Here is a 27,873-nt window from a genome sequence, read left to right on the forward strand (position 1 = left end):
GCAGCAAGCTGACAGTAACTGCGGTGGCACTTCTGAAAGGAGTAAATAAGAGCCAGGGAGGGGTGCAGAAGCAGAGGAGGGGAGGCGACTTCTCTGCCTCTGGCTATCTACGTCCACAAGACCTGGCTTAGGAGCAGTTGTGACGCTCACAGAGTGATTGCACGGGCGTTAAGGTGACAAGGCTGGCCGCTACCTGACGGGAGAGTAACTGCGTTGCTGAAGCAGATGCCAAGCAACCATTCTGTTGGTTTATGCAGAATCATGTAGCTGCCAAAGTGTCCTCATGTCATCTCACTTTTCTCGCACAGTACTCAGCACAACTCTGGGCTTTTTTACGCCTGAAACACATTTAAGCCGCGAGGCTACAGCTGTAGACACCACGGTCACTTTTTCAGTTGCACCTTCCTGTTAATGGTCTCCCTAAAACCTGCGTAGCAGAGAAGGAAAGCGCCCTACAAATCTCAGCGCTGTTTATGCCAACTCCCGATTTCGGGGAACCAATTTTTCCAGTCCACTGAGCTCACCGAGAAGCCGGAGGAGACGCCGGCCTGAGGTGGACCCGCCCCGACGGCAGCGGCAGGAAGCGGCAGAGCTCGGCCCGGAAGAGGACGGCTGCGGCGGGGGCTCGGCAACGCTGGAGGCGCAGGGTGAGGGCGGCGGAGGCGGCTAGGGGCCATGAGGGAAGCAGAGGGAGGAAAGCCGAGAGTCGCAACATCCCACGGCTCTACCCGCAGCGGGCTCTGGCCGTCAGGGCTGCAGCGGGGTCCCACCCGCTGTGAGAGCACAGGGCCCCGGCTCGACCGGCCCCGAGGAGGAGGGCACCGGTGTGATCCCCCCCGAGGGGAGCGAGCCCCGTTCGGGGCTCGACACGGAGTTTGGCCGTAGGCGGGGAGGGGAGGGGGGGGGGAAGGTGGCGGGCATCCCCTGTTAGCAGGACGGATACTTACATTTAAATCATTAATCGTGGGGTGGGCTGCTGCTAATGGTGTGCGGAGGGTCCTCACGGCAGCGTTGCCCCCGCCTCGAGTGAGCCGCTGAGGGGCGAGGTTCCCTCGAGACCGCTCAATAGAACCCCAGCGAGGCTTGCTCGTTGCAAGGAAGGAGCATGAGGCCATTGGGCATCCTGCGGGAGTCGCTCCTACACCCATTGCAGAAAGGTTTATACCACAGCACTAGGTGGAAGGCTGCAGAGGGGCTCTGAAGGACCACCAGACCCTGAACTTTCTGAAGCCGTTCAAAGAAAGATTGGATGTGGCACTTGTTGCCATGGTCTAGCCTTGAGCTCTGTGGTAAAGGGTTGGACTTGATGATCTGTGAGGTCTCTTCCAACCCTGATGATACTGTGATACTGTGAAATTCAATCTACAGAAAGTGCCGTGCTGTATTTCCTGCGACCATCCCACTTAACCCTAGTCTCATTGGTCATTAGGGTATATGTCATTGAGGGCATATGTTTAGGTTTTTTGATCTAAAAGAAAACTGTTTCCTTCACCTTTGCCATCACTTTGCAAGGTGAATGTGGGTGCTGTCTGCAAATCTTCAGAAGTGAGAAGAGCTTAATCTGAAAGCCTACAGGCAAAGACCTTGAATGCTCTAAATTACCCAGGGCTTGTTAAAATAGGAGGCATAGAGCCTTTCTCAGCATTTGCTATTAGGGTCAGGCTGGACAGCACCAGCATTGGAAAGGTGAATGCATATGTAGCCAGGAAAATTAGGAAACTAAGGGCTTAAAACAACAGTCCCATCAGAGAGGCATATTATGAGGTAATGTCCACTTAGGTGCTGTTCTGTTCCTGAATCAAGTTGTTAACACATAAATTACTGTGAATGAGTATTCATTTTGCTTTGCTGGTTGTGTGTACCTGCAGGCTTTGCATGACATTCTACCTTGGCAAACTTTTCAAGTTGGTTGTTTTAATGTTTTTTCCTGTCAAAAATGGATTAGGAGATTTGAAACGTGTTCTCAAATACTTTTTTCCATTACTGACCCTCAGACACGTCCCATATCTTTCTACCACAGCCCACCCATCCAGGTCTATCAAAAGCGATCAGAGATGTTTCTGTGTAATGGTTGACTATATTAGGTATTCATCTGATCTTGGTATTTCCTGTGTGGATGGAGTCCCTTAAAGTCACTCCCAGTGTTCAGACACATCAATGTCTGTATATCCAGTACAGATAGCCAAATACTGCACACAGAATTGGAATTGCTTTACATCAGGGATAACATGTTCAGGGGAGTTACTTAGAGTCTTAGATTGCCAGGGCTCAAGAATCATAGAATCATAGAATCAACCAGGTTGGAAGAGACCTCCAAGATCATCCAGTCCAACCTAGCACCCAGCCCTATACAATCAACTAGACCATGGCACTGAGTGCCTCATCCAGTCTTTTCTTGAAGACCCCCAGGGACGGTGCCTCCACCACCTCCCTGGGCAGCCCATTCCAATGGGAAATCACTCTGTCTGTGAAGAACTTCTTCCTAACATCCAGCCTATACCTACTCTGGCACAACTTGAGACTGTGTCCCCTTGTTCTATTGCTGGTTACCTGGGAGAAGAGGCCACCCCCCACCTGGCTACAATGCCCCTTCAGGTAGTTGTAGACAGTAATAAGATCACCCCTGAGCCTCCTCTTCTCCAGGCTAAACAGGCCCAGCTCCCTCAACCTCTCCTCTATGCTGTCTGACCAAAACTTATCTGCTGTGTTAATCTGAGTATAATTTTTCATTGTCCTTCATTTTGCCCTGCATGGATTTCAGTTGCTAATACAGAAAGAGTTGTCACACGTTGCTAAAGCTACTTTTATTGTGTTCACGCTTGAAGTTTTCAGAATGGCTTCCTTGGATGATGCGCCCTTGAATTATGAAAAGATGTTTGCTCATCGGTTCACATCAGATGACGAAGAGTACCAAGAATATCTGAAACGTCCCACAGATCCCCCTCCTATAGTTGAAGAATGGAGAAACAGATCTGGGGGCAACCAGAGGAACAGAGACCGGTACTGATGTTATTTTCTTCCTTTGTTTTTTTAAGTATTTGCATTTTCACTAATACATAAATGATCATTTATTTCAGAAGAAAGATAGGAATTTGTTTGCAGAAGTATCTTCTTGTTACTTCTTAGACAACTATTCAGAGGAGATTTTCTCTCAAACAAAGTTAAGGTTTTACATTTTCTCTGTATTGACAATCACAATCTTTTGGGTACGTTGTGTATAAAAGTATTCAGCCATTTTCTTTTTCAGTAAGGACTGAGCTGGAACCACTGAACATACTGACCTGAGGTTTGTTACTCCTCAGCCAGAAACATTTCTGCAGAGGGGAGAGATGAGAGTTTTGCAAAACTAATCAGCCTGTCATCTGTTTGGATAATAATCAGTAGGAAAACGTGTGAAGGAATAGGCTATTTGTGTCATTATCTATTCCTAGCAGTCCAGAAGAATGTTTCCTTTGTAGCCTAAATATTTACCATTCTTTGTGAGATGAACCTGTATTTCTTTTACCTATCAGAAATGACTCTAAAATTCATCACCCCATCTGTTTAGCACGTGCAGTGGGACCTGCCTACTGTAAATGTTTTGAATTATTTCTTCAGAGTGTAACTGCAGCTTTTTATTGAATTCTGGACAGCAACATCTGACTTCTCTATGACTGAAAAACTACAATTAATACATCAGCCTTTAGTATAAACTCCAGTCTAGCTAACAATTGAAAACCTTCTTAGCTAAATGTCTAAATGGAATTTGTGCCTTATCTGAAGAAAGAAGTTCTAACATTCTAACTTTTACTCACCCTAAACTTTTCATTAAGTTAAACAAATAATTAGTTTCTGTAGATTTAAAAAAAAAGTAGTTTTTTTTTTTTTTAAAGGAGATGTCCTTACAAAACTGTGGTTCTTTGAACTAATTAATTCTTATATCTACATTCTAGTCACAAAGTTAAACTCATGTAAATGTTGTTTGTCTACACCACACTACTGAAGTACCCAGAAACAATTAACTCTGAGGCAGATCAACTGCCAATAGCAGCCAAGATACAGCTGAAAAGCCAAAATGTAGACAATGACTAACTACCCCTGATAAGGTACACTCTTTTGAGTAGGGGCATCTACAGGAGACCATGACACAGTGGCAGTATGTGCTTTAGGGAATATGCAAATTCCACAATTGTGTACTGTACTTAAGTCAACTGTACTTACGATTGCTTTACCACGTCTTTCAAACATGAAACAACAAGATAGAACCTGGTTTAGATGCAACTTTGCATGTATCTTCTGGTTGTTTTGTAGAGATGTGGTCTGTTTGAGTCTGTTCAAAGTTCCAGCAGTTGACCTGATGCCTGTGACAGCCTTAGGAAACAGACCATCCTTCTGTCACTTGGCAAGTTGTGTGTTGGGTAGTAGTGAGATATTAATGATCTCAGACGACTGTAGATATATTTTCATCAGTATGTCATAAAAAAACATCCTGTCACTTGGCAAGTTGTGCATTGGGCAGTAGTGAGAAATTAATGATATCAGATGACTGTACATATGTTTTCATCAGTATGTCCTAAAAACAGGTAAGTAATTCAGTGAATAAACAGTTACATGACAGGCTTTGTGAAAACTGTAAAATTAATGTGTGAATCTTTGACATTTCTTTTCGTTGCAGGTTTCAAGATGGTAGATATTTTAGAGGAGACAGATACAACTGGCAAGGGGACTACAGATATAATCAGAGGCAGGAAAGAAGTTGGGGCAATAACTACCAGCAGCACAGACAAGGGCAGTCATACTCCTCTCCCTATGGACAATATGGCTACAACTCCTACAACCCTGGGCCTCGTTACCATCCCTACTGATGATACTTGTGGGTTGAGAGTCCAGCAATGCTATGTAACAAATTCTGTTAGTCTTCAGTTTTGTTATTTTTCCACAGTTTTATAGATAAGAAGAGTGTTTACAGTCCACTGCTCTTTATCTGTAGTGTGAGTTGAAAAATGGAGCACCTCTTGTGAATAATGTTATACAGAGACTCTTTAGGGTCTATAGATGTTAAATTTCTATCATTCTTTTGTCTGAATACATACTAGTACACTTCTTTTCTTCCATCACCAAGATATGTCTCCTACATTTTACAAAACACAACAGGTCAGGGGAAAATAGCTGCAATTTGTGTGCAGCCTGTAGCAATGGCACATTGCCTTAAGATAGGTCTTAAGAAAGTGACATACTGCGTCTTTCTCTGGACAGAATTTCTTAGTTTGACTTTTGATAGAAAAGCTTAGTTCAGTTTGAATTTCAGATGCCTTAAAACTGAGAAGACAGATGCTATTACAGAAATATTTTATGGGGTTGACATAGTGTCTGATGACTCAATGGCTTCAATTTATTTGCAGTATGCCTCTTAAAACAGGTTAGAATTTGGAATAAAAAATTAAGTAGTTTATGTATCTTTTTATTGTAGCAGTTCTGTGATACCTAGATTTTGCCTGAGAAGTGATAGCAGACTTAGATTAATTTGTATAGTCTTAAAATAAATTGGGTACATGCGTAACAAATTCTGGATTTCCCATTTCAGTAAAGCTGTGAAATTTTGATGCTAATTGTAATTAGTTTGTATTAAACACTTTCTGCATGTTACAGAAGAAAGGAACCATAGTCAGCACTGTCCTGTACTTTTTGCATGAGAAAATTAGGCATAAGCATTGAGTGCAGAGCATTAGTCCTTAGAATTTAAGTTTTGTGGGTTTTTTTAAGTATTCACACAATAAAAGTATAGTTCACACAGAAGGTTGTTTCTGATTTATTTCTGAAACCTACTGTCACCTAGGCTGACAGCTGCACAAGAGACAGTACTAACAGGTAAGCATTAGTACTGGACAACTGTTGATTTAAGTTGCAACAGCCTGCTCAGCTACAATCAAGAGGATGAGGCACACCGTGATTAATTAGAAATCTGGAGTGTTAATCCACTATCTTACATTCTGCTATTAGAAGGTCAAAGTTCTCACCATTTACGTGATAAGCTAATATTTATCAGGTGAGCAGTGCAGCTATTTGTACTTGACATTTTCTTCAGCTGTTGTGCAGAAACATGAAACCATCCATGCTGACTGTTGTAAAAGTCATGACATTACCTGTTAAGGGGAGAAAATTAGTGCATCTTAATTTAAAAATGAAGAACAAATATGGAAGTCTTCCAGCTCAGAAGAGGTTTTTGAAACCCAAAGAGTTTGTGTACTATTGATCTTAGAAACACATACTGTGTGTAGCTCTCAGTCTCTGTCAAGTGTCTCCATCTACTTCCTGAGTATTCCTGTTTTCTGCTTTTCATATGTTGGCTGATAGTTTTTAATATCCTACTCTGAAGTATTTACCTTGAATTCAGATGTATAACGTTAGAAATCTCTTAGTAAGAGGTTTGTGTTTCCTTACAGAGTTCTACTGGATGAAATACACCTTTTTAACCCTCGTTAATATGGCGGAGTTGTTATGCTTAGGGATATAAGATCACACAAAGTTCTTACCTGTGCACTGTGGAGAGCCTACAAGGTGGTATGGTGGAGTTCCTTTTTAATGCAGAGTCACATGCACAACGCTAGATACTCCAGACTCCCACATCCAGGAAGGGAGTGCATCTCTGCAAAGAGACAGACACTGCCAGCTATGTCACAGAAGTCAGGCTGTGCCAGGATGTTGTTCTTCCTTACCATCTGGAGTAGAGGCTCAGGTTGAAAAAAAAACCACACCACTCTGGCAAAAGGAATGGTTTCTATCTTCTCTGTTGCCTTTCCTCAATCAACTATTTTTAGTGTCTTTTAGCTAGTGAATAAAGACTCTACAACATTGTGACAAAAGCGTAGAGGCAGATAGAACAGCCTAGAATCACACACTTCATAGAATGGCTTAGGCTGGAACAGACCTTAGACATCATCTACTCCAACCTCCCCACCATAGGCAGGGATGATGTCATGATTTCAGCTCTCTTATTCTGCGTTTCTGACTGGACAGACACAGGCCGCTGCCGCTGCTTGGTTTCTGTCCTTACATTCTTGACTCTGCCCTACCATTAAAGCCTTCAAATTAAGGACCTGTATGATTTACAGAACTCTTCCTTGGGATACTTACAAGAAGAATTAGAATTTTTTTTTTTAAGAGGAAATACACTTCTAAATGCATACCATGCACTGGACAGAAAGGTAAATAGAATTCAAAATGCATTGCCTCCATCAGTTTCCACTTAGATGAATCAGAGGTCCAGTTCATTCTTTCTGTCAAGCTAAATCAAACCAGTAAGTACTGCTTGCAGTCACAATTTGTGCATTTCAGTGCATTACAGATGACAAAACTGAAGCTGGGTAACTGTAACACTTGCAACTTCAAGCACTACAGAAATAGTTTGCTTTAACTGTGCTGGAGGTTGCAGGGGAAAGATTAAAATTCAGCGTCTGGAATCTGACCTTAAGAGATCTCTTCCATCTGACATTTGCTAAGATAACATTATTATCATGAATGAAATGAAAGATAAGTGTTAGCTATTATAAAATAACTGCCACACTGCCAAGAATTTGAACACCCCAGAAGTTCTGAATATGGCTCTTGCAGCAGTTCTAAATCTGTTCTTGAACACAGGGCAATTTTGTATGGACTGTTAAATGATACTGAAGAATTAACACGCTAAATTACAGATGCTGTGGCAAGCAACTAAGAAAACTCAGTAGGTTTTATACAGTTTCTTAACTGGCACTGTAAAAAAAGTGATACAGGCTTTCAAACCACAGCTAAGCCACTAGACACTAGCAGGCAAAAGGCAGTGCACAGTGAAAAATGACAAACAAAAAAACAGCTCAGTGTGATTTCTGAGATACAATTTCACAAGTGTTCACCGCTGTTCAGCTTCTCTTTCACCCTAGTGCTGCAGCTGGGAATAGAAGTGTGCAGTTAGAAGCTGGACTACTTTGAAGAAGCTCTCTGGAGCTGTCTTTTAGATGAAGATAAGTGCTATTTTTGAAATACATGTAATTCATGTGTGTTCCCCCCAAAAAACACACCACCCTTTAATCTACTGTTTAAATATATCTTAATATATTGCAGCAGCTACATATTTGAATATTTACACTCAAAGTATTAATTTGCTAATAATATTCTGCTTAACCAAGAAATGTGTTCATATTTGCTTTTTATACCGAGATGTTGGAAGGGAAATTCTTGTTGTATCAAATTTAAGGTAAGATAAAGCTTTGCCTTTCACTAAGGAACCCCTGTTCCTTAGTGAAACAACCAACCAACCAAAGACCACAACCCCCTCCAAAACTGAATTACACAAGTTTGGGTGAATTTTGTTAGCTAATCCCATTTATGCAGTCTCACCTTTTCCAACTGACAAAGAAGAAGGGGTGGGAAGATGGAGTAAGAAGGAAGGGAAAACAGGCCTGCTTCTTACAGCAGCTACTGACTGTCTTAGGAGCAATTTGCAGGAACTGCACCTCCCTTGCCTTTCATTTGCCAATCAGAAAAAAAAATTACTATAATCTGTCCCCTTGTCCCTGTGTGTTACAAGAGAGCTATATAACCCTGCTTAAATTATGCACAGTGCTGACATTCTAAACTAAGCAAGATTATAGGGTAGATCATGTTTCTCTGGAAGTACCCAGGGCCTATGCAGCCTGATCCAAGACACATGGAGGTAATTCACAGGAGTCCAGCAGCTCCAGTGTGGCTGGAAGAGTAGACAGCAAACATACGATGGTGGTGCACAATGGTCTTGCCTCCCAAGAGGATTATTTTTTCATTAGGAATTTATTTTTGTGTTTACTGTGACCTGTATTTTTCTTCAGCAAAGCATGGGCTGCACTTAGTAGTTGTCAATCCTCATTTGCTTAGGTGAAACAGCGGTGCCAAAGTGTTATTTCTACACAGCTCACCCCTTGACTTTCTGAGTACTCTGTCCTGTTCAAATGCAAATTTATTGCAGGAGATGGTGAAGGTTGGTAACAACTGTGCTTTACTCTAAGTCTCATCAATACACAATAGGATAAATCATATAATCATGCCCAATGATATGATTCGTGTTATTTGTATCAGCAATACAAATGTTGTTTTTCTCCTACTTGCATTTCTTCCCAATTAATGCTTCAGCAACTAGATAACTTTTTTTCCACAAGCATGCACTGCTTCGTTTTTCTTTCCTTTTTTCCCTTTTTTTTTTAATACTGTGTAATTCAAACTTTGTTCCACTAGTAAAAATACCCTAATGTATCAAATATCAAAGCTAATCCTGCTCATTGTTTGAAGGAAAAAAAAAATCTATTAAAAGTGGGAGTTAAAGTTAAAACAGCCTAGTTATTTGTTAGAGAAGTACAAAAATAATGAAGGCCATACTTCTTCCATGAAAAAAATATTCATGTGGCATGTTTAAACTGAATCATGCTATATGTTAAAGCAATAATTAAAACACAAAGCTTTTTCAAAGCTCTTGTTCAGTGTGAAGAAAGACAGTTTGGTATCTATATACCCAGATGAAATAAATACTTAAGATTATAATTAGTATCGTTGAGCTAAAGGTTAAGAAAGCAAGCATACCATAAGAAGTTTTGCATAGCTTGTGGCTACCATGTTCCAAGTTCAGCATGATCAGAAAGCAGATGTTCTTTGTCCAAACTCACCTTTGAAGTCTGTTTCTGCTTTTCTATTGAAAATGAGCTCAAGAAAAATAAAGTAACAGTTACAACTGACAAGTGCAACCAACCTCAAATGATTATGTACACATTGCACAGAATAAAAAGAAAATTACTTTTTTCCCACAGCAAAGGCCTGGTTTTGTAAGTTTCTGTAGTCAGCATGACATCTTGATTTATGAATATCACTGAGACCTAAAGCAAAGTTTGATTAAGAATAGTGACTGCTTCAGTGGTTTGAATGGTATGAGCATTGCCACACAGTGTGCAAAACCTCTAGAGTTTAGATCAGTTTAGTGCAAGAGCTGTGTATGGACACATGCTAGAAGCCACAAACTTGAAACACCCCTATGAAGTGAGATGATGAAGCAAAAACCTTGGGGTACACGTACTCTCCTTTAAACCCCAGTCACAGCTAAACTGCTGTAATAATGTAAAGGAGCTTTACCTTAAATTGCCAACATGAGCAAATCCTGTTTCTCCAACCCTGCGGCTCAGAGGATACTTCCATTAGCAGAATTACATTTTTTGTTGTTCTAAGTTCACATGGGAGTCAGAGGATACACTCTCCAGCATAGGCAATGACAGGAAGAAGCACAGCTGGGCTAAAGGAATTACTGTTTCACAGCAGCTTCAGAATACAAATTCAGATATTTGATTATTGGTTATCAAGTTACTTTACTGACATGACACAGCCTAGGGGGTGGAGGGAAGAGGAAGAGAGATTCCTTCTTCCTCCACAGGCTTCAGGGACCTCAACAGCATAAGATAAACCCATAAAAAATTTGATCTAGAGATGTGGAAGCAGTTAAGCAGCTGCATTACACTGGCAAAGTCCTTAAATAAGGTGGAGAGATCCAAAGAATAGTAAACAAACAGATGATCACATATCCTGGAGTCCAGGTAAATCCAAAAGAAGAACCTCTTTAGTTCTCACCAGCATGATTTCAGTTTTTAGAGATAAAAGGGATTTGGTGCTAGGTAACAGGAGATCAGCCTAATCTTACTTCCCTCCATACCTGCGTTAGACACATCCTTACTAAAGCCATTTTTCAAATCTGATACTGTTTTTACTCTCTCCTTACTTCCACTATGCAGGCACTAGGCTCTTTATTTCAGACACATCTGTTTTACTAGTTCTTCATATTCTTGAACATTCCTGAAGACTTTCAAAGTTACTTTAAAATCCTAAAAAGACAATTTTTGCCATTGTGCCAGTCATTCAATCTGAAATAAAAACTCTTAAAAGATGTTTTAGAACCTAGAGATGTGTTCATTCCCAACTCAGCTACAAGCCACTTCTAATGTTTTTTGTGTTTCACCTTCCATCTGCCAACCAGCGTTTGTCTGCCCTGATTCCCTCCTCTGTACTCTGTATTTCAATTATAAACCTCCCAGGTAGGGTCTGCCACATTTAAAGCACAGCTATGGTGTCTATAAATCTCAGTTGGGATCTCTATGTCCCAACACAATGCACTGGAAACATTCTGGTGAGTGACTTTATTTGTTTACTGATTTAAACTTGGTGGTTTTTTTAAATGTTTTTACCTGAATCCCAACAGACACTATGAAGGCAGTGACATGATTTAAGCAGTGCCTTTATGTCACTTCACAGTTGTTGGGAAACACGTTCGGTGGAGCGCTATGGGAAGATGACTCTTTGGTCACCAATATGGTTAGATGGTCAAATCCACTTTATTTCCGTGATACAATGACTTATATGCACTTCTAGCAAGAGGCATGCTCCACCAAGATTGGTTACAGCCAGAGGGTCCAGAGTTACATGTAAGGCATCAATAGGTCAGCATACCATAACAATCTGAGGGTCAGCCTCTGGGGCTGGCTAAACTCTGCCCACCTGCAGCTGCACTCCACCCCCTGCAGCTGCATGTGGGGGGAAGCTACCCTGTGCCTGCTATCTAAACTCCCAAGATGGATTCAAGGACATTCCCAGCACGGGTTGCTCATTGTTTATCAATTCTTGTGTGCTCTGCTAACAAGAATTTCTCCAACACACAGTTAATATAGCATAGTATTTAGAAGCATATAGCCGGGAATCTGTGGCCTAGCAAGCTCTCAAAACTAACCCTGCACTAAACAATTTATGTGATTCTAATCCTATGGGTGTAGTAGAAAAGCACTTAAAAAATCCCTCAAAAAACATAAGTAGCAGAATGACAGCCTCATTATAGCTAAGAGGTATGGGTAGTCCTATCTGACAGATAATATTGAATTAAAAAGAGGTGAAGGAAAAACGAGGGGGCAATTTATGCAAACTAGATTTCACATCGATAACACTTGTGACAGCTACTGTACTGAATGTACTATTCATTTATATTTAATTGATTTTAAAAACATTCATGCACACACAGAATCACAGAATTTCTTAGATTGGAAAAGACCTTCAGGACCATTGTGTCCAATCATGAGTTTCGCACTGACAAGTCCTTGACCAAACCAAATCCCTCAGCACAACATCTAATCACTATAAATCGCTTTGATTGGAAAGGACCACCAGGACCATACAACCATGACAAGAGTGAGTAAAATTCCAGCCTTATGTGCTACAGAGCTTGCATTTTTTTAGTCAGGTAGAAGCAAACAACTTCATGCAAACTACTAGAAATACACAGTTTAGCACCTGAGTTTCAAACCAAATAAAATTATTCTTTTCACCTACAGCAAAGGAAGAGGAAAGAAAATAAGGGGAGAAGTGAACGAGCCAGTCTTGATGCAAGAGGCATGTACTGGTGCAGGAAAAGGAAAGAGAGGAGTGGCAGAGCAACTATTGCAACAAATGTGTCTTACGAGGATAAAAAGTCTTTTTCTAGAAAAGTCTATTGAAAGGTCTGAGCACCTGTAGCAGCTGAGGAGACAAAATCATCTGACTCAAGGTAAAATACAAATCTATTAAAAGCCTTTTGTGATTGATGAGAACTGGAAGACAAAGGTGGCATCACAGTCCCTTGGCAAGAAAATTCCTCCAGATGGCATCTATTTCTCATTAATGCTCCGGGGGAGGATCCCAGACATTCCAGCAGGTCCTGTCGTGACTTTTGGATTCAAAGCTGTCCACAAACTTAGCTGCTCTTTGGCTCAGCTCCCATTTGCTGCACATGCATATGGCACACAGCAGTGCTACAGGACACTGGCTGATGAATGACTTTTAACTGCTAATTTCTGTCTCTTTAGATCACACCTCTTGTACGATGCTTTGAAAGGCAGAAACACGTCTGTAACCACGCCACCCAAGGCATGCCTCAGCCTCTTCACATTCTCTGCTACTAGTATAGAAACTTTAAGGATTGGTAGACAACACTAAGAACTGTAACGTACACGCACACAATTAACAAGTGAATGTCAGCTCATTTTTGATTATTCACACCTTCCAAAGTGAGCATCAAGATGAGCAAAATGTCAAACCTTAGTTAAGACCATATCAAATACCTGCATCTTGGTTTATTTTGGCAAAATCAGACCAGGGCTTCAGAACAGTTTCTAAGTGGATAAATCTTTGCTTATTGTCCATCACCAGCCTCTTTCCCTCCACCTGTTGTGATGCCACCATACCACCACACACACACACACCTCCACACACAGAATATTTGTAGCTGAGTTTGGGGATTTTGTCCAGTCCAATTTTATGTAAATTGAGGAGCAGATTTTCCACACTCCCCTCTGGATGTTTTTCTCCAAATTTCCTGGGGTTCACTTTCAATAGCTTCCTTGTTAACAATGGCTCAAGCATGGAACCTCTATCTTCTTTATGCTGTTTATCATCAGGTATGGATTTGTTATCCTGGAGCAGTTTCATTGTGGAACACCATGTACCAGTGATCTTACAGCATTTCTATCAGCACCACTTGGGATAAAAGCAGCCCATTCAGAGATACCAGCTGAGTTCAGGAGAGCATAGAATCCCTGCAGCACCTATCAAAATCTCTGTCAATATCCTCTATTACTGCTTGCACAAAAGACAAGTAGAGTTTAATACAGCAGTCTCATAGTTAACTACACAAGAGTGCCTCCATTTCAGCAGCTGAGAGATTATACAACAAAATAAAATGACTGCAGATGATCAAAAGTCATTGACACCTCACTAGGATTTGTCTGGGTTAACTCAAAGGGGCTTGAGAACATTACAGACCTGAAAACAGGCAAAGGGTCCAAAGAGCAGAATTTGAAACCTTATGGATTAACTTGCTAAATAAATTGCATTCTCTCCTATATGCATATAGAAGCAGTCAGTCCACTGCTGCCTGCTGAGAACCTAAACGTCATAACGCATGAAGGCTCTCGTGTGTGTAACATCTGCATCACAACTGGGGCAGGGAAGTGCCACGCTGGGTCTGTGCTGTGTCAGAGGCTGATGATGCCCTGCTCGTCCCTGTGACGTTGCCAGCCTGCAGGCAAAACTGGAGAGTGCAGTTTGGTAACAGGGCTGATGATCTGCTGGCAGCTCATAAACTGGATTCCCAGGCAGTAACGGCAGGGCCTTCTATTCTAACTAGGAAAACACCACAGCAGAAGCTATAGTTAAGATTTTAATTCAGTAACTGTTTATGTCCACATCCTACTCCTCTTCCAAGTCAAATTAACACATCAGTTCTTGTTACAATAAGCAACACATCCTGAATATCCTGGATACTAACACAGACCAAAATATGATTATCCTAAGATTGGTTAACAGATCTTACTCATTGGCTCTTTCACTATATACAAGAGATTAAAGCATAAACCAAAATCAAATCTAGTATGCTTAAGGAACAATTAAAATGGGTATTTTAATTTGTCTTTCTAACCTCTCAAGAGCTTTAAAATTTATATTGCTTTATTGTTATTCTGACCAAAAAAAACATACTTTTTTTTTTCCTCTGTGAAATGTATTAGCAGGAAAATTAAAAGCCGAAGGAAAATGAAATTGCATTTTCCACATCTGTGATGAGCTTACTCTAGTTGTGCAAAAGGAAAGGTATTTATCATGCACAGACTGTTCTCTTTAGATGCTCTCTTCCAATCTGGACTGGAAGCACTGTGCTGAAAAGGATCATTACCCAGAATCACATACATCATCTCTCCCTCACAAATGAACACTGTAAACATTGCAACAGCCACCGAGACACTGTATAATTAGGGCCCAATGCAGATCTTATGGCTCACACACCACAAAGTAATCCAACTAAAACTACCCAAGAGAAATTTTTTTTTCCCTAAAACATACCCCTCCCAAAGAAAGGGCAAGTCAATGGCCTTGCAGCTGCTGAAAGACTCTTTGGAACTGGCCTATCTCATGTGCAAAGTCCAGAGCCTATCAGCACACCTCTGGCCCTGTAGACCCTTGCCACAAGCAGTTTTATTATCTTCCAAATGGAGAGTGTTCTCGACCCTGGTATTTACAATGAGTTTCAAGCACGTACTGGAAGCTCTACACCGTGAATGCATTGTGAAAGAAGATGGGAAAGTCACCACACTGGCTTATACAAATCAAAGTGCTGGGACTGAGTATTGTTCCATGAAACAGTCACAGAGTTCTATCATACAATGTTGTCACATCAGCATGCTCCAAAAAAACATCTGAAATAGTCATACCACTGGCTGCACAGATTTATAAAGCAGTGGGTCCTGTTGTGAGAGGTATACAAAGGTACACAGAAGAACTGCTTCCTTCTGTCATATTCCTGTCCCTGGGCACTAAATGTGGTATTTCTGACTATTAAATGCAGTCATATGCAATGCACTTCCAAAATGACAGAAAGCTAATATTTGAAGCTGTATTAATTCCTGGTTAATTCCTCTCCCACATAAACCTGTCATTTACAGGGCACTCTTGGTCCCCAGCACTGTGAAAATCATTTTGAGTTGTTTTTTTTGTCATAAAGAGAGGAACACAATGTCTGGGACAGTGAAGAAAACTGAGCAAGATTTCCATCTCTTTCCACAGTCTTATGATCTACTTTTACATCTTTCCCCATCACTATTTAACAGTATTATGATTGCTGTAAGTCTCCAGCGTTCAGAACAACCACAAAACAAATACAACCTTGATTGTACTCTTATTATTATTTGTATTACAAGGACAACAAGAGACTCTGAGCTTTACCACGGGAACAGAGAAGTATGCATCTTCTAAGAACCCACATCTAGCCTAGAATGAAAATTTGTAGGTTATTACACACAGAAAAGACTGGGGGGAAGGGACATAATGGTCTTGTTTTATTTTAGAAGCCAGACATTCCTCTTTGGAAAAGATTCTGTGTTTCATAAAACTGGACACAAAGGTACACAGTAGTTCTACTCTATAGAACTGGCTTAAAGGACAAGTTCTCTAAAATCCTTAAATACAGCTATCTTCCCTGTTGTCAGTCTAACACACAGAGCTTTTGGTAGCTTATTCTCTGCTTCCAAGCCTGCCTTCAAGTTGCACTTTCTTGTTGCAACTAAGAAGTCACAGGTTTATTTATCCTCTGAAATTGTGAGCTGCATTTATCCTCTAAAGCTGAGCACACATGTAGCAGTAGACCAAAGGCTCCCTTGTGGAGAAAGCACATCATTTTGGAAGAAACAAAGGACAGGAGTCTCTTCTGCTCAATGCTGCTCACAGACAGTAAAGCAAAAGCAAGTGCAAATGTTTGATTTACCCACTCACATACTACTGAAAGAGTCAGTTAATCAGAACATCTGATTTTACCATTCCCAAGTGATTTCACTTCAGCTTTGAAGTATCATCCCTTTTTGGTATTTGCACTTTTTCAGCAGTGGAAATTAATACAGCAGAGGGGCTAGGTCTAAAATCCAGAGATGAAAGGTGGCAGTGATGAGTATTAACTTCTTTAAGTTTAACTTTCCCTTCTAATTGGAGTCTTAGCACTTAATTTTCTGACACATAAAAAGAAGTGTCTCATATTTTGAAACTGTTTTTAATAACAGTCCACAGTTACCTTACCCTGCAGAGCAAACCGTCACTGCATCCTGAAAGAGCAGTTCTGGCAGCAGCTCCACCCTCAGTAAAAGGCTGGAGGCTGGGCTCCCAGGGCTGCCAATTTAGCATAACGGAAACCTGCGGGAGACTTCACAATACTTTGGATGAAGCTCTGCAGATGAGACAACACCCTGGGAGCTGCAGTTGACCAACTCTAGTGTGAAGAGATATGCCAGCCTCACACAGCAATTACAAAGTGTTAGTTCTGACTTGCTGTGACGGACAACAGCTCAGTCACCAAAATGAAAAATTACTGGCAAACTGCAGCAGCCTTTGTGGAATCAACTTACTTAAGATGGGAAGGCAGAATCAACAAACTAGTTATGCACAGCTCACCAACTGCTCCATCTGAATTTGCATTTTAACCTACACAGCTCTAAATAACAGCAGCATCAGTAGTTGCTCTTTCTGTATTACATACCAATGGACCTGACACAAATCTATCATTTCAGAAAATGAATTCTTCCTCCCTGAAAGATTTCAGATTGGCATTTAAGGCTTCAGGATTCACACCACGGGTAATATCTTTTTCCCACATAGATACATAGATTGCAAGTGAAATAAAACACTGAGAGTTATATTGCAGATTACAGCTTTTGAAAACCTGACAGTTTTCCTTCCCCCAGTCTGACTTGAGTGCTAAATAGAGCAGGTGCTATAAAATACAAAGAATCTATTACAACTTCTGTTCTGCTCATATTCCTCCCCAGTAGAGGTGAGAAGGACATGCAGCAAATACAACCCAAAATTGCTCCTAGCCCAATAAACGGCCTCTTTTAACATAAATGATTCATTTTCCCTTCCCCCACATTTTATTTTCTTTAGTTTGCATTGTGGCAGTTCAGCTTCCAGTTCACCTCACTGGCCAAAATCCCAGCCTGGAAATAGCCAAGATCTGAAAATAAACTGATAAAAGCAGTTTAAGTTTATAATTCCAAGTGTGTAAAACTTGGAGCACTTAACTAAATCCTTCTCTAGGTAAAAAGACCAAGTAGGTCCCCTAAAGTGAGCAGGAATCATATGCAGCTGAGAAACAAAAGGTTTTCTACAGAAAAGGTTGTTAAACTCCATTTTCCATAAAACACACTTTAGTGGAACTTTGCTTCACAGCCTTCTTACACAAGCAGAAAATGTTCTGTTTCCTGCAGAGGTCTATCTTACAGCAAGATCAGAGGAAGAATACTTTCAAACTCAGATTTGCAATGGCATCCCCATAAAGCTGGCAGAAAGATCTATGGCAAACTCTGGCATTACATGTTCTTTTTGTCTTTGTTTTTCTAAGTGTGTAACACAAGTCCACAAACACCTCTACTGGCAGGCTCACTTCACTTATTTTTGCAGATGTAGGATTTCTGTACTTCTCAGACTACCAGAATTTGTGTTTAATTAAATCTTACACTTTCTCTACTCTTACACAGATAGGCATTTGGCTCTGACAGACTGGCTTTGCATACATCCATAACTTAGTGACAGGTATTGTCACAGTGTGCTCTTGCAGCCCAGAGGGCCAATCACATTCTGGGCTGCATCAAAAGAACCAGCAGATTGAGAGAGGTGATTCTGCCACTCTGCTCTGGCAAGACCTCACCTGGAGTACTGTGTCCAAGTCTGGAGCCCTCAATACAGGAAGGACATGGACGTGATGAAGCGGGTCCAGAGGAGGATCATGAAAATGATCGGGGGTCTGGAGCACCTCTGCTATGAGGACAGGCTGAGGGAGCTAGAGTTGTTCAGCCTGGAGAAGAGAAGGCTCCAGGAAGACCTTCCAGTACCTGAAGCGTGCTTACAAGAAGGCTGCAGAGGGACAGTTTACAAAGGTATGGAATGTCAGGATGAGGGACAATGATTTGAAATTAAATTTAGATTGGATGTTAGGAAAAAGTTCTTTACAATGAGGGTGGCTGAGCACTAGAATGGGTTGCTCAGAGAGGTAGTTGAGGCCCCATCCCTGGAGATAGTCAAGTTCAGGCTCAACAGGGCTCTGGGCAACCTGATCTAGTTGAGGATGTCCTTGCTTACTGCAGGAAGGGTGGACTGGATGGCCTTTAGAGGTCCCTTCCAACCCAGGCAATTCTATGATTGTCAAATTACTGGTTTCAAATGCTCTAATTTCACATTTACCTTCTGTCAGAAGTATCACCTCGCACTGTATTAAATGAACAAAAAAAGTTACTCCAACTGGTATGTGACTGGAATCGCAGCAAAGAGAAGGCATGCAGTCTGAGAACATCATTTTAAGTTAATCTTTGTTAAAAATTAACAAAAAGCTCCTGTGCCTGCTTTAGTAACTGAACCTGAACTCTGAGAGAAACTGACTGAGCAGAATCAGACATTCTCATTAAGTTAAATTAGCCAAGTGCAATTTGGCTGGCTGGTCCCCTCTACCTATTAGCTTTTATATTCAGCCAGTGATGAGCTTAATCAGGTTTTTCAAACAAAAGGTTTCTCAAAAAAACCCATAAAGCTACCAGGTTTATTAGTAACAGATTGCACTTCCATTGCAAAAAGGCAGCTAGGAAGCTGAAGAAAATTGTCTGTTCAGAAGTGCATCCTAGTAACTAATAGCAGCCTTTCCTCACAGCAGGAACACGATGTCACATAGGTGCTGATTGATGTCAAATCTACTGAAGACAAAGAAGGCAATTCATTAAAGGACAAATGCCAGGAGGCTACAGAGAGCTGCTACAGGACATCACCCTCTGACTGCAAAGATTATATCATAAGGTGTTTTTTTCCCCCTTCCAGGATGAATGCATCCCAAAGAGCTGTGGGGGCCAAAAAGCAGAAAAAGAAATTCAGTATCATCTAAAGATAAGTATCAACCAACAGCGCTGAAGTGACAACCAGCAGAGACACTCCAAGACCCTGGTCCTGCTGGCGTGCACTTAAACGACATCCATAAAACTGAAAGTGAGAGGCAGCAAGGTGGTCTGAAAACCCAAGGCCCAGAAACATCAGGAAGGTGGCTGTTTAAACTCCTCATATGTGGTGATACTGCTACCAAATTTAACCCTGCAGACTTTCTAAGTAAGTATTTTTTTAAGGTAGAAAATTGTGTATATTTTAAGACAGATTATTGAAAGGAGTATCTCCCAGGCAACCAGCAAGAGAAAAAGGGGACACAGTCTCAAGTTGTGCCAGGGGAGGTATAGGGTAGATGTTAGGATAAAGTTCTTCAGAGAGAGAGTGATTTGCCATTGGAATGGGCTGCCCAGGGAGGTGGTGGAGTTGCCATCTCTGGAGGTGTTCAAGAAAAGACTGGATGAGGCACTTAGTGCCATGGTCTAGCTGGCTGAATAGGGCTGGGTGATAGGTTGGACTGGATGATCTTGGAGGTCTCTTCCAACCTGGTTGATTCTGATTCTATGCATATTCCACAGAAATAGCTTGTTCTATGAAACTCAGCTCGATAATGCCCCTTTCAGACAGATGGGCACCATGTATGTCCTAACATGTATTGGAAGTTTTGACATCTTTATGCATCAGTGCACCATGGTTTGCATAACACTACAGTAATGAAACCTGGCTGAAGAAACAGCAGCCCTTCACATGCACACTGCACACATACTAGGTAACAAAGGCAACCTAAATGACAGTTACTCCGGAATTACACTTTGTAACCCGAGTTAATGTCTTCAGGCAGATAATTGCTTCATCTGAGCAGAGCAAGTTGAAGCTTTGACTCTCTGTTGTTCATTCCAACATTCTTTCCTCTATCAGTCCATGGTTAGCTATTCTCTTTATATCATGTTTCTATAGTGACCCAACTGCTAAATTCACACTCAAAATATTTTCCTTTCCACCTGCCTTACTTCAGACATGAAAAATCATAATGTTATTTAAACAACATTCCAAAACCTGAGCCTCAAGCTGTAAGTTAGATGGTATGGTAGACTACTTCACCACTAACTTCCCCAGCTCTTGAAACAATGCAAAACCAAGTAAAACATGGCTTATACAGATGAAAGCAAAATTCTCCATGGCTCACTAACAATTACTTGTTATAATAAACAAATATAAATAAATAAATAAATAAATAAATATTAAAAAAAAAAAAAAAAAGAAAAACTAATATATGAAGGGCTAGGAAAAAAATAATTCACAGTACTTTAGAGAAGTACCAGACTCCTTTCAAGCAAGTACTGCATTTTTTTCATCAGCTTTTTGGCTGGTTATTGTGCCTTGGTTACATTAACAGTACTTTGTCCCAAGTGCAGCAGCCTTTCTAGAGAATAATAACAAAGATACACTTTACATGAGGGTAAAGCACTGTGCTCCCAGAAGACAGGGCAGCACATTTTTATAATAGCTAATATGGCAGTGAATCATCCTCTTGAGATAATGACTGAAAACATTAACCAAGAAATATAGCAGAGTGAAGCAAAAAAAAATAAAAAAGGACTCAGGTGGTTCAAGTTTTAGATATACAAATAAACAGCATGAGAGGGGAAACACTGAGTGAGATGTGAAGTAATGAGCAGAAAGATCAGGTGTATCTATCATCCTCGAGGATGAAAGATGAAGATATTAAACTGTGCTTTCTGGTAAATTGCCACTGCCAGGTTTTGACAAAGCTGTCAGTTACACAGGTTTATCTTGACTGATAATACCTGAAGAAATGGGGATTCAGAAACACTTGGGACTAAAAGGAGAGATATGAATGTGCTGCAGATGACAAATTAAATGGATTCAAAGTAAAAGAGCAAAGAGGCCAGCTTCAAAGGGTATAATTAAATATCCTTAATTAGTGCATTAGAGTACTGCAATTAAACCATATACCTAATTTCAAACCTGGATTTTAGAGTGCAGATGTAAGAAATTGGATAAAAGACCAAGAATGTTTTATGCTGTAAGACTGCTTGGCATAGAATTTACTCAGATAACTTCTATTTTTCTAATTTATAAGTAACCTAATTATATCAAAACACACACTGACTGCCCAGGCCTGAAAGCAACAAGATAGTAAATCACCATCAGGCAAATTTTACTGAAACTGGTCAGACAATGCATTGGGAAAAGAGGACAGTGCTTGAGTTGGTAGTGGTATTTTGAACAGTGGAATAATCATGTAGCTTTAATGTACATGGATATAACAGGGACCAATCACACCACAGTGATTTAATACTGGTCTAGGAGTTAAGTGGGATGTGAAATGTATTTTGAAGTACTTGGAAGAAGCCTCCTACAGTATCACAAAGCTCTGCTCCAGAAACATACTCTGCTGAAGAGTTAGGGATATTTGCTATCACAATTTCTCAGTAGAATGAAAGACATTTTGTTGTGTTGATGGGTTGGGATTTCAACAGAAGGTTGGAAATAGCTACCACAGTTTTGGCACTGACTCGTTTGGCCATGCTAGCCATTTAACACTTCTATACCTCAGTTCCGATATACAATGGACTAGCAATTCCTGCCTCCCAGGCATTTTACCAGGAGACATGCATCCACAATCAAGATACTGTGGATATGATTGGAAGATTGCATGAAATTCATTGATGTAAGAGGCTGTCATATGCTGGATACAGCAACACCTCTGTGTTATTGATCCTAACCTTAAATAATTTTCATTACTCATACGAAATAATTTTCTGTTCCCAGCACATAAAGGCTTTATTTGCCACATGGCTAGCCAGTCCACTTCCACTCTTAAGTAAGACAGACAACTACTACTAGCAGAATTTAATTTCTGTCCTCTTGCTATGAAGGCTACTCTGGCTTCCATATGCCATATTCCACTGAGGCTTCAACCAACAGAAACAATTGAGCAACAGAAGCTAAGGCTTCAATATATGCCACCAGCAATAATTCTGCTTCCTAAGAACCAACACTAAAAATCAGCCAAGTGCAATGGGATTTGAAAGAACACTGTATGATGACTTAACTGGACAGATGAAAATGAGTTTTGAATGCCATAATACAATCCAGACAAAAGTATCTGGCTTGGCTAGACACAAAATCAGTATTACAGAAATGTCTCCTCTCTCTCTCCCACCCTTCTTGTAAATGCAACAGAAATCAGAAATGCATTAGGAAGGGCACAGTGGATGCTTTCCCAAGGTCTAATAAAACTTCCTAGCTGAACAGCACTTGTCTTCTGATTGACAAGTGATGAATATGACAGTATGCCTGGCTCACATTGCATAAAAATGACAGCATAATACACTGAAAGTACTGTATTAGTTTTCCAATTACTTGCACTGATTAGGAAGAAAAGACACAGAATGGTAGCTAGAGATGTCTAGGAAAGGTGACACTTCTGAAGCAGAAACCAGCAAAGGCTAGACAGAACATGTTGAAATGACAGAGACAGAACTAAAAGATCAAATTGGCTGTTGCAGATAATCATCATTGAAGGCCAATGTACTTCAGACACTACTTACCTACCCAGGTTCTCCCCTAAGCCTGGGTCTGAAGTAATGGGCAAGTGTAATGTATTATTTCAATACAGTATATAATACATATAAACATAACATATGGTATTAACTTCCAAAGAAAGCTTTGTAATGGTTGTTGCACCATCCAACTAAGAATAAAACTTATAAATGCAGAGTTCTTTAGTCTCTGGACTGCTGTTTGTCACTCATAATAAAAAGGTATTTAGGAAATAAGGAAAAAATCCCACCTCCATGAATCCTTGGCTTTCTTTACCTTAATTTTTCTTCAATACATGGTATCCCTCTGCTGGGCAAGAACAGATGAAACAGCAAGGAGCTGTAAACCAAAAATGATTGAACAGTAAAACAAAGCCAGCCAGACTAAGAAATGAAAAAGGCAACTGAGAAATAAATGGCTTATCAAAAGCTGAGAAAATAAAGAGTCCAGATGCAATGCAAACCATTAAGTGAACGCATTCACAATTTAGACTCCCAATACTGTCCAAACAAGCAAGAAACATTTTCCTAACATCTTTAAAATGAGCCACCTTGAAGGCTGTCAACCTGACAAGCCCTATTTCTCTAACTAAAAACAACTGTTGCAGTATTTAGGGTAACAGGAAGCATAATGAATTTCCTAAAGCAAAAGATTTTTGTCCATGAACAACTAAATTATGAGCTATGAAATCTGCAATGCATGAAGCTATTAAAGCAATTTAGCTGGAAATTAGGCATTCATAAAATAGTTTTCCAGGAGAAATTATGAAAATTATAAGCAAACTTTCAGGACAGTTTTTCTTGTTTACTTTTGGCATCACACATATATATTAAAAAAAAAAAATATATATCTAACATACATATATATATATATATTTAAGTATGACAACCACAGTAAAGATAGAGCAATTTCAGACATCAGCATTGACGCAGATCAAAAAGCAAACTCCAACCAGAGACATGTGTAATTTTTTTTTAAATACTAGTTTATCTCACTCTCATCTCTGAGGTACAATAGAGAAATTAAGCCACATTCTCATTAGCCCTAAGGCTGGAGTATGGTTGTCCATTTTGATTCAGACTTCTTGTTCTGGCCTACAAATGACTCCGCTCAGTTCTCCATGGGTTGGAATATTACTCATTTTTAAACCACGGAAAAATTGGGGAAAAAAAATAATGATCCTGTTTAAAAATAACTTTCTGCTAAATGACTTCAAGGAAACAATTATTTGGGGTCAAAAATATGAACACAAACCAAAATTAGAGCGTATTTTTTGCTTCTTTTATTAAAAACAGTCACAATACTTGACATACATTTGGCAAAGGTACAAGACTGTATCTCTGCTTTCCAGGAATTTAATCCAGACTATTGCAAAGCAACACTCTCACTCTGTATGCAATTACTAGGTTCTGGGTCAGTTTTTCACACTGCATACTTCTGGTTTTGTTTCAGTTGTTCAGGCGATTCTGCCTTTAGTTTGCCTGCATCATCAATGACAGTATATTGGCCTCAAAATGTTTATTTTAGATATACAAATATGCACACAGTGCAAAGCTGTACCTAGCACCTGCTGCTAGATATGGAAGAGAACCTTTTTTACCATCCAGACTTACCCTTTGGTATCACAGGTACAACTTCACAAATTGAAGCCTGCCACTTCAAGCCTCTCATTTCATTAACTAAAGTTTGTTTCACTAAAACAAGGCTTTTTTAAAACCATTTTAGGGACCAGGAAAGAGGGCAAATCTTACCAACTGGAAACTCTCCAGAGCACAGAAGTCTATAGTGACAGAAGCGGACACAAAGCCTTGGTACAGGTGAGTTCTTTTAACCAAACCTACACAAAAACATCAATTTTACAGCAACTACATTAATAAGGTGGGTGCAGAAGAAGTCTTCCCATAGTCATTACCAACATTCTCAACAGGACTAGATTTACATGAGAAAATCAGTCCATTTACCAAGATGCATTTTCCTATTTCCCACTCTTGTTTTCAGCTCAGCTGGAAGCTTCTTTTTTCAGTCTTTCTAAAACATCGTCTGGCGTCATCGATACCAAAATCTTCACCACTTTTTCACGTGATTTACCACCCTGGTTTAGACACACACAAAGGAAAATCTTTCAACGAGTCACCACCAAATACAACATTCCAACAAATCAAGCACTTTGAAAGGAGTTGTTAGAGTCTGGGAAGGCATCAGGAGAAGGTTGTTCATGAACGTCCTTTCTAGCTATTTGAAACATGGGAAATAAATGCTGATACACCAATGAGGAAATTTGCCCACGATTCAGAAAAAGCAAGACTCAAACCTTCACATCTCTACCTTTTGGGAACACAGTCCTAAATTCATCAACCACATTGTCATTTACTGCTGTCTTTCAACAGACTTCTCCAAAAACTACATTATACCGAGAGACAAAAGGCATAATATATCCTTGTGCTCTTATGTTAATAAACTATAAATGAACATGTCTGGAAAGACTGACTTTAAGTACAATGAATTAATAAACCAAATGATTTATTCAGTGCAATGAATAAAACAAAGAGTTTCCAATTGCCAAAGTCAAGACTTGGAAACTCTACTACAAAGAAACTTGAGGCCTAGCTATAATCCAAGAGCTAATGCATGCATGCTCTTGCTTATGTGTAACAGTTGCCAGAAAATTTTCACTCAAATACATAAGTTACTTCAAAAGACCCAAAAAGTCATCAGTAAAATGCATGATCTCTGCTAAGCACAAATTTTGTGAAACAAAGACAAGAGAAACTTTGAAAAACACAGAAAACATGAACCATGCACATTTGGAAAACATATTATGATGAACACTATTCCAATTAAAGATCTCAAGATCAGCTGTGGTTCTTCCTATGCTTTGTTCTCAACAAAATATTCCAACTCAAGTAAACACCTTTAAAGTGCCTTTTGGCCTAAATTTAGAAGGCAGCAGCCTGTACTCAATGAGGAATTTTCAAAATCCTGAATTCAAATTCCAGAAGGACAAGATTGAAAGAAATAAAAAAGTACCTTCTCTAATATAACTTCACTCTTCTTCACTTCTAACACCTTAGAGAGGTAACGACACAGCTCTGCATTTGCCTCCCCTTCTGATGGAGGTGCAGCAATAGCTACACCTACTGCCTCAGTTGTCACATCTATAACAAACATTTTAAGGATGTTATGCTCAAAATATTCAAAACTTCTAGTTGTTTTCTCCTAAAATGAAGAAAGACTTTCCAAAGGATTTTAATAAAAAAAAAAAAGCACACATGAGCAGACAACGATTTTTTTTTCACACTTCATAAATTGCCTTAAAACTCTTAGCCAGTACAAAGAAAGATAATCTTCTGATACAATGAAGAGAGAAGCCTTCAGACCTGCCTCAGAGCACAGCCACGAATGACTATTTTTTACACAACCAGCTACTGTTCTAAGCCGTTGCCCATTCTGCATCAGGTCCAGGCCAGTTTGGTACTATGTAGCATAGTACGTGTCCGTTTACCTCACCAGAAAGACAAAACCGAGGCATAACGAATAAACAGCCCAGAGAGCTATGCTAATCAACAGCAATTTGCTTGTGCTGCCAGTTCAGCCTGGGCTCTCCACTACAGCCCACCTGTTAGTCTCATACAACTACCTGTTAGAAATGTATCTGCACACAAACCAGCCCGGATACGCAGAATGAGACTAAACTGTCTTAGCTCAAACTTTCCTAATTCAAACAAACCCGCACTGCCTTTAGCGGCACAAACAGCAGGCACAACATGACCGGTGCCAGGCTGAAGCGCAGACCAAGCGCGTTTGCTGTTAGTGCTTTTACAAATCCATGCTGGATCTTGGACGGCGCTGGCCGCCGGCCTGCCAGCGAGCTGCTCCGGGCTGCTTCGACGGAAGGCGGGGCATTACTACTTTCTGTAGCCTGTCGGGCATTCCCCCCACCTCCCAGCTTAGTGCACAGAGATGGGACTCTGGAACTTGTTTTGACAGACTAGTGCCGAAAATCATCCTTCCTGCTCAGTTTCACTAACGGCGGTGGCTGAAACCGCCCACGTCACTCATCGGACGAAGCGACAGGTGCATCTCAAACCCCGCTATTAGCGCCCCGAGCCGCTCGGAAGCGCGGAGCTGCCCCCGCCGAATGCAGCACCGCTTCCCGGGGCTGGCAGCCTCTCCAGAGAACCTCCCTCCCAGGCGGCAGCGCCGCGCCCCCGGCGCGGACGGGCCGAGGAGGCCGAGCTGCGGCGCCGGCGGCCCCACCTGTGACGGCGCTGCAGCGAGAGCCGGGCTTGGCGCGAACCGATACCCTCACGCAGCCGTCGCCCGTCGCCACCACCGGTCCCGCGGCGACTTCCGGTTCCGCAGCTCCCTTCCCGGCTCCTTTTCCCTGAAACAGACGAACACGCGCAGTCACCGCGGGCACCACTTGCCTGCCGTCACCTCCCGGGACCCCTTCCATACCTTTCGGGGCATGACCCCACCACCGACCCGCACCGGCGCCGCCAGCAGCCGCCGGAAGCCAGCGAGGCTCAGCATGGCGCGGCGCGGCCCTTCCGGCAACACCGTTGGTCCCGCCCCGCGCGGGTCCCCGGAGAGGCGGAAAGGGCCGGGCCGGGCCGCGCCGTTCCGTAGCAGGGCACCGGAGAGCGCGCCACGGCTCGGGGTGCCCCTGTCTCGCTTCCGCTGGCGTCTCTGCCCGACCCGGTGGGACCGGAGCAGCAGTCTTCAGCGCGCCCCAAGGCCCGGCCCTAGCTGACGGCAGATGGCTGGTACGCACCCAGCCAAGCTGCCCCTGGAGAGCCTCTGCGCAGGTAGGAGGATGCCGACCAAAGCCGAGCAGAAAAGACAGCACTGGGGTAAAGA

General features: G+C 41.3%; 2 protein-coding genes across 9 annotated transcripts; one reads left to right on the forward strand and one right to left on the reverse strand.

Annotated features, from left to right (window-relative positions):
* The first annotated feature begins 445 nt into the window (after window positions 1-445).
* On the forward strand, window positions 446-5,775 carry RAMAC (RNA guanine-7 methyltransferase activating subunit). The gene is made up of 3 exons (XM_064157718.1): window positions 446-647; window positions 2,826-3,000; window positions 4,655-5,775. The coding sequence occupies exons 2-3, from the start codon at window positions 2,834-2,836 to the stop codon at window positions 4,842-4,844; spliced, it is 357 nt and encodes a 118-aa protein (XP_064013788.1). The 5' UTR covers window positions 446-647; window positions 2,826-2,833; the 3' UTR covers window positions 4,845-5,775.
* Window positions 5,760-27,580, reverse strand: C17H15orf40 (chromosome 17 C15orf40 homolog). Of its 8 annotated transcripts, none has more exons than XR_010305381.1 (7): window positions 27,472-27,580; window positions 27,271-27,397; window positions 26,041-26,168; window positions 24,975-25,105; window positions 23,264-23,352; window positions 6,513-6,625; window positions 5,760-6,122 (listed from the first exon to the last, which is right to left on the reverse strand). XR_010305381.1 is itself a non-coding variant. In XM_064157717.1 (5 exons), exons 1-4 carry the CDS (start codon window positions 27,544-27,546, stop codon window positions 25,013-25,015), a joined length of 423 nt encoding a protein of 140 aa, XP_064013787.1. In that variant the 5' UTR covers window positions 27,547-27,580; the 3' UTR covers window positions 24,273-24,850; window positions 24,975-25,012. The 8 variants fall into 8 exon arrangements, 2 of the variants coding, with proteins under 2 accessions (XP_064013787.1, XP_064013786.1); XR_010305377.1 differs by having other exon boundaries at window positions 23,290-23,352; window positions 24,765-25,105; XR_010305376.1 differs by having other exon boundaries at window positions 24,765-25,105.
* Window positions 27,581-27,873: the final 293 nt, after the last annotated feature.

The sequence above is a fragment of the Pogoniulus pusillus genome, chromosome 17 (assembly GCF_015220805.1).
Source record: "Pogoniulus pusillus isolate bPogPus1 chromosome 17, bPogPus1.pri, whole genome shotgun sequence".
Classification (NCBI taxonomy): Eukaryota; Metazoa; Chordata; class Aves; order Piciformes; family Lybiidae; genus Pogoniulus; species Pogoniulus pusillus.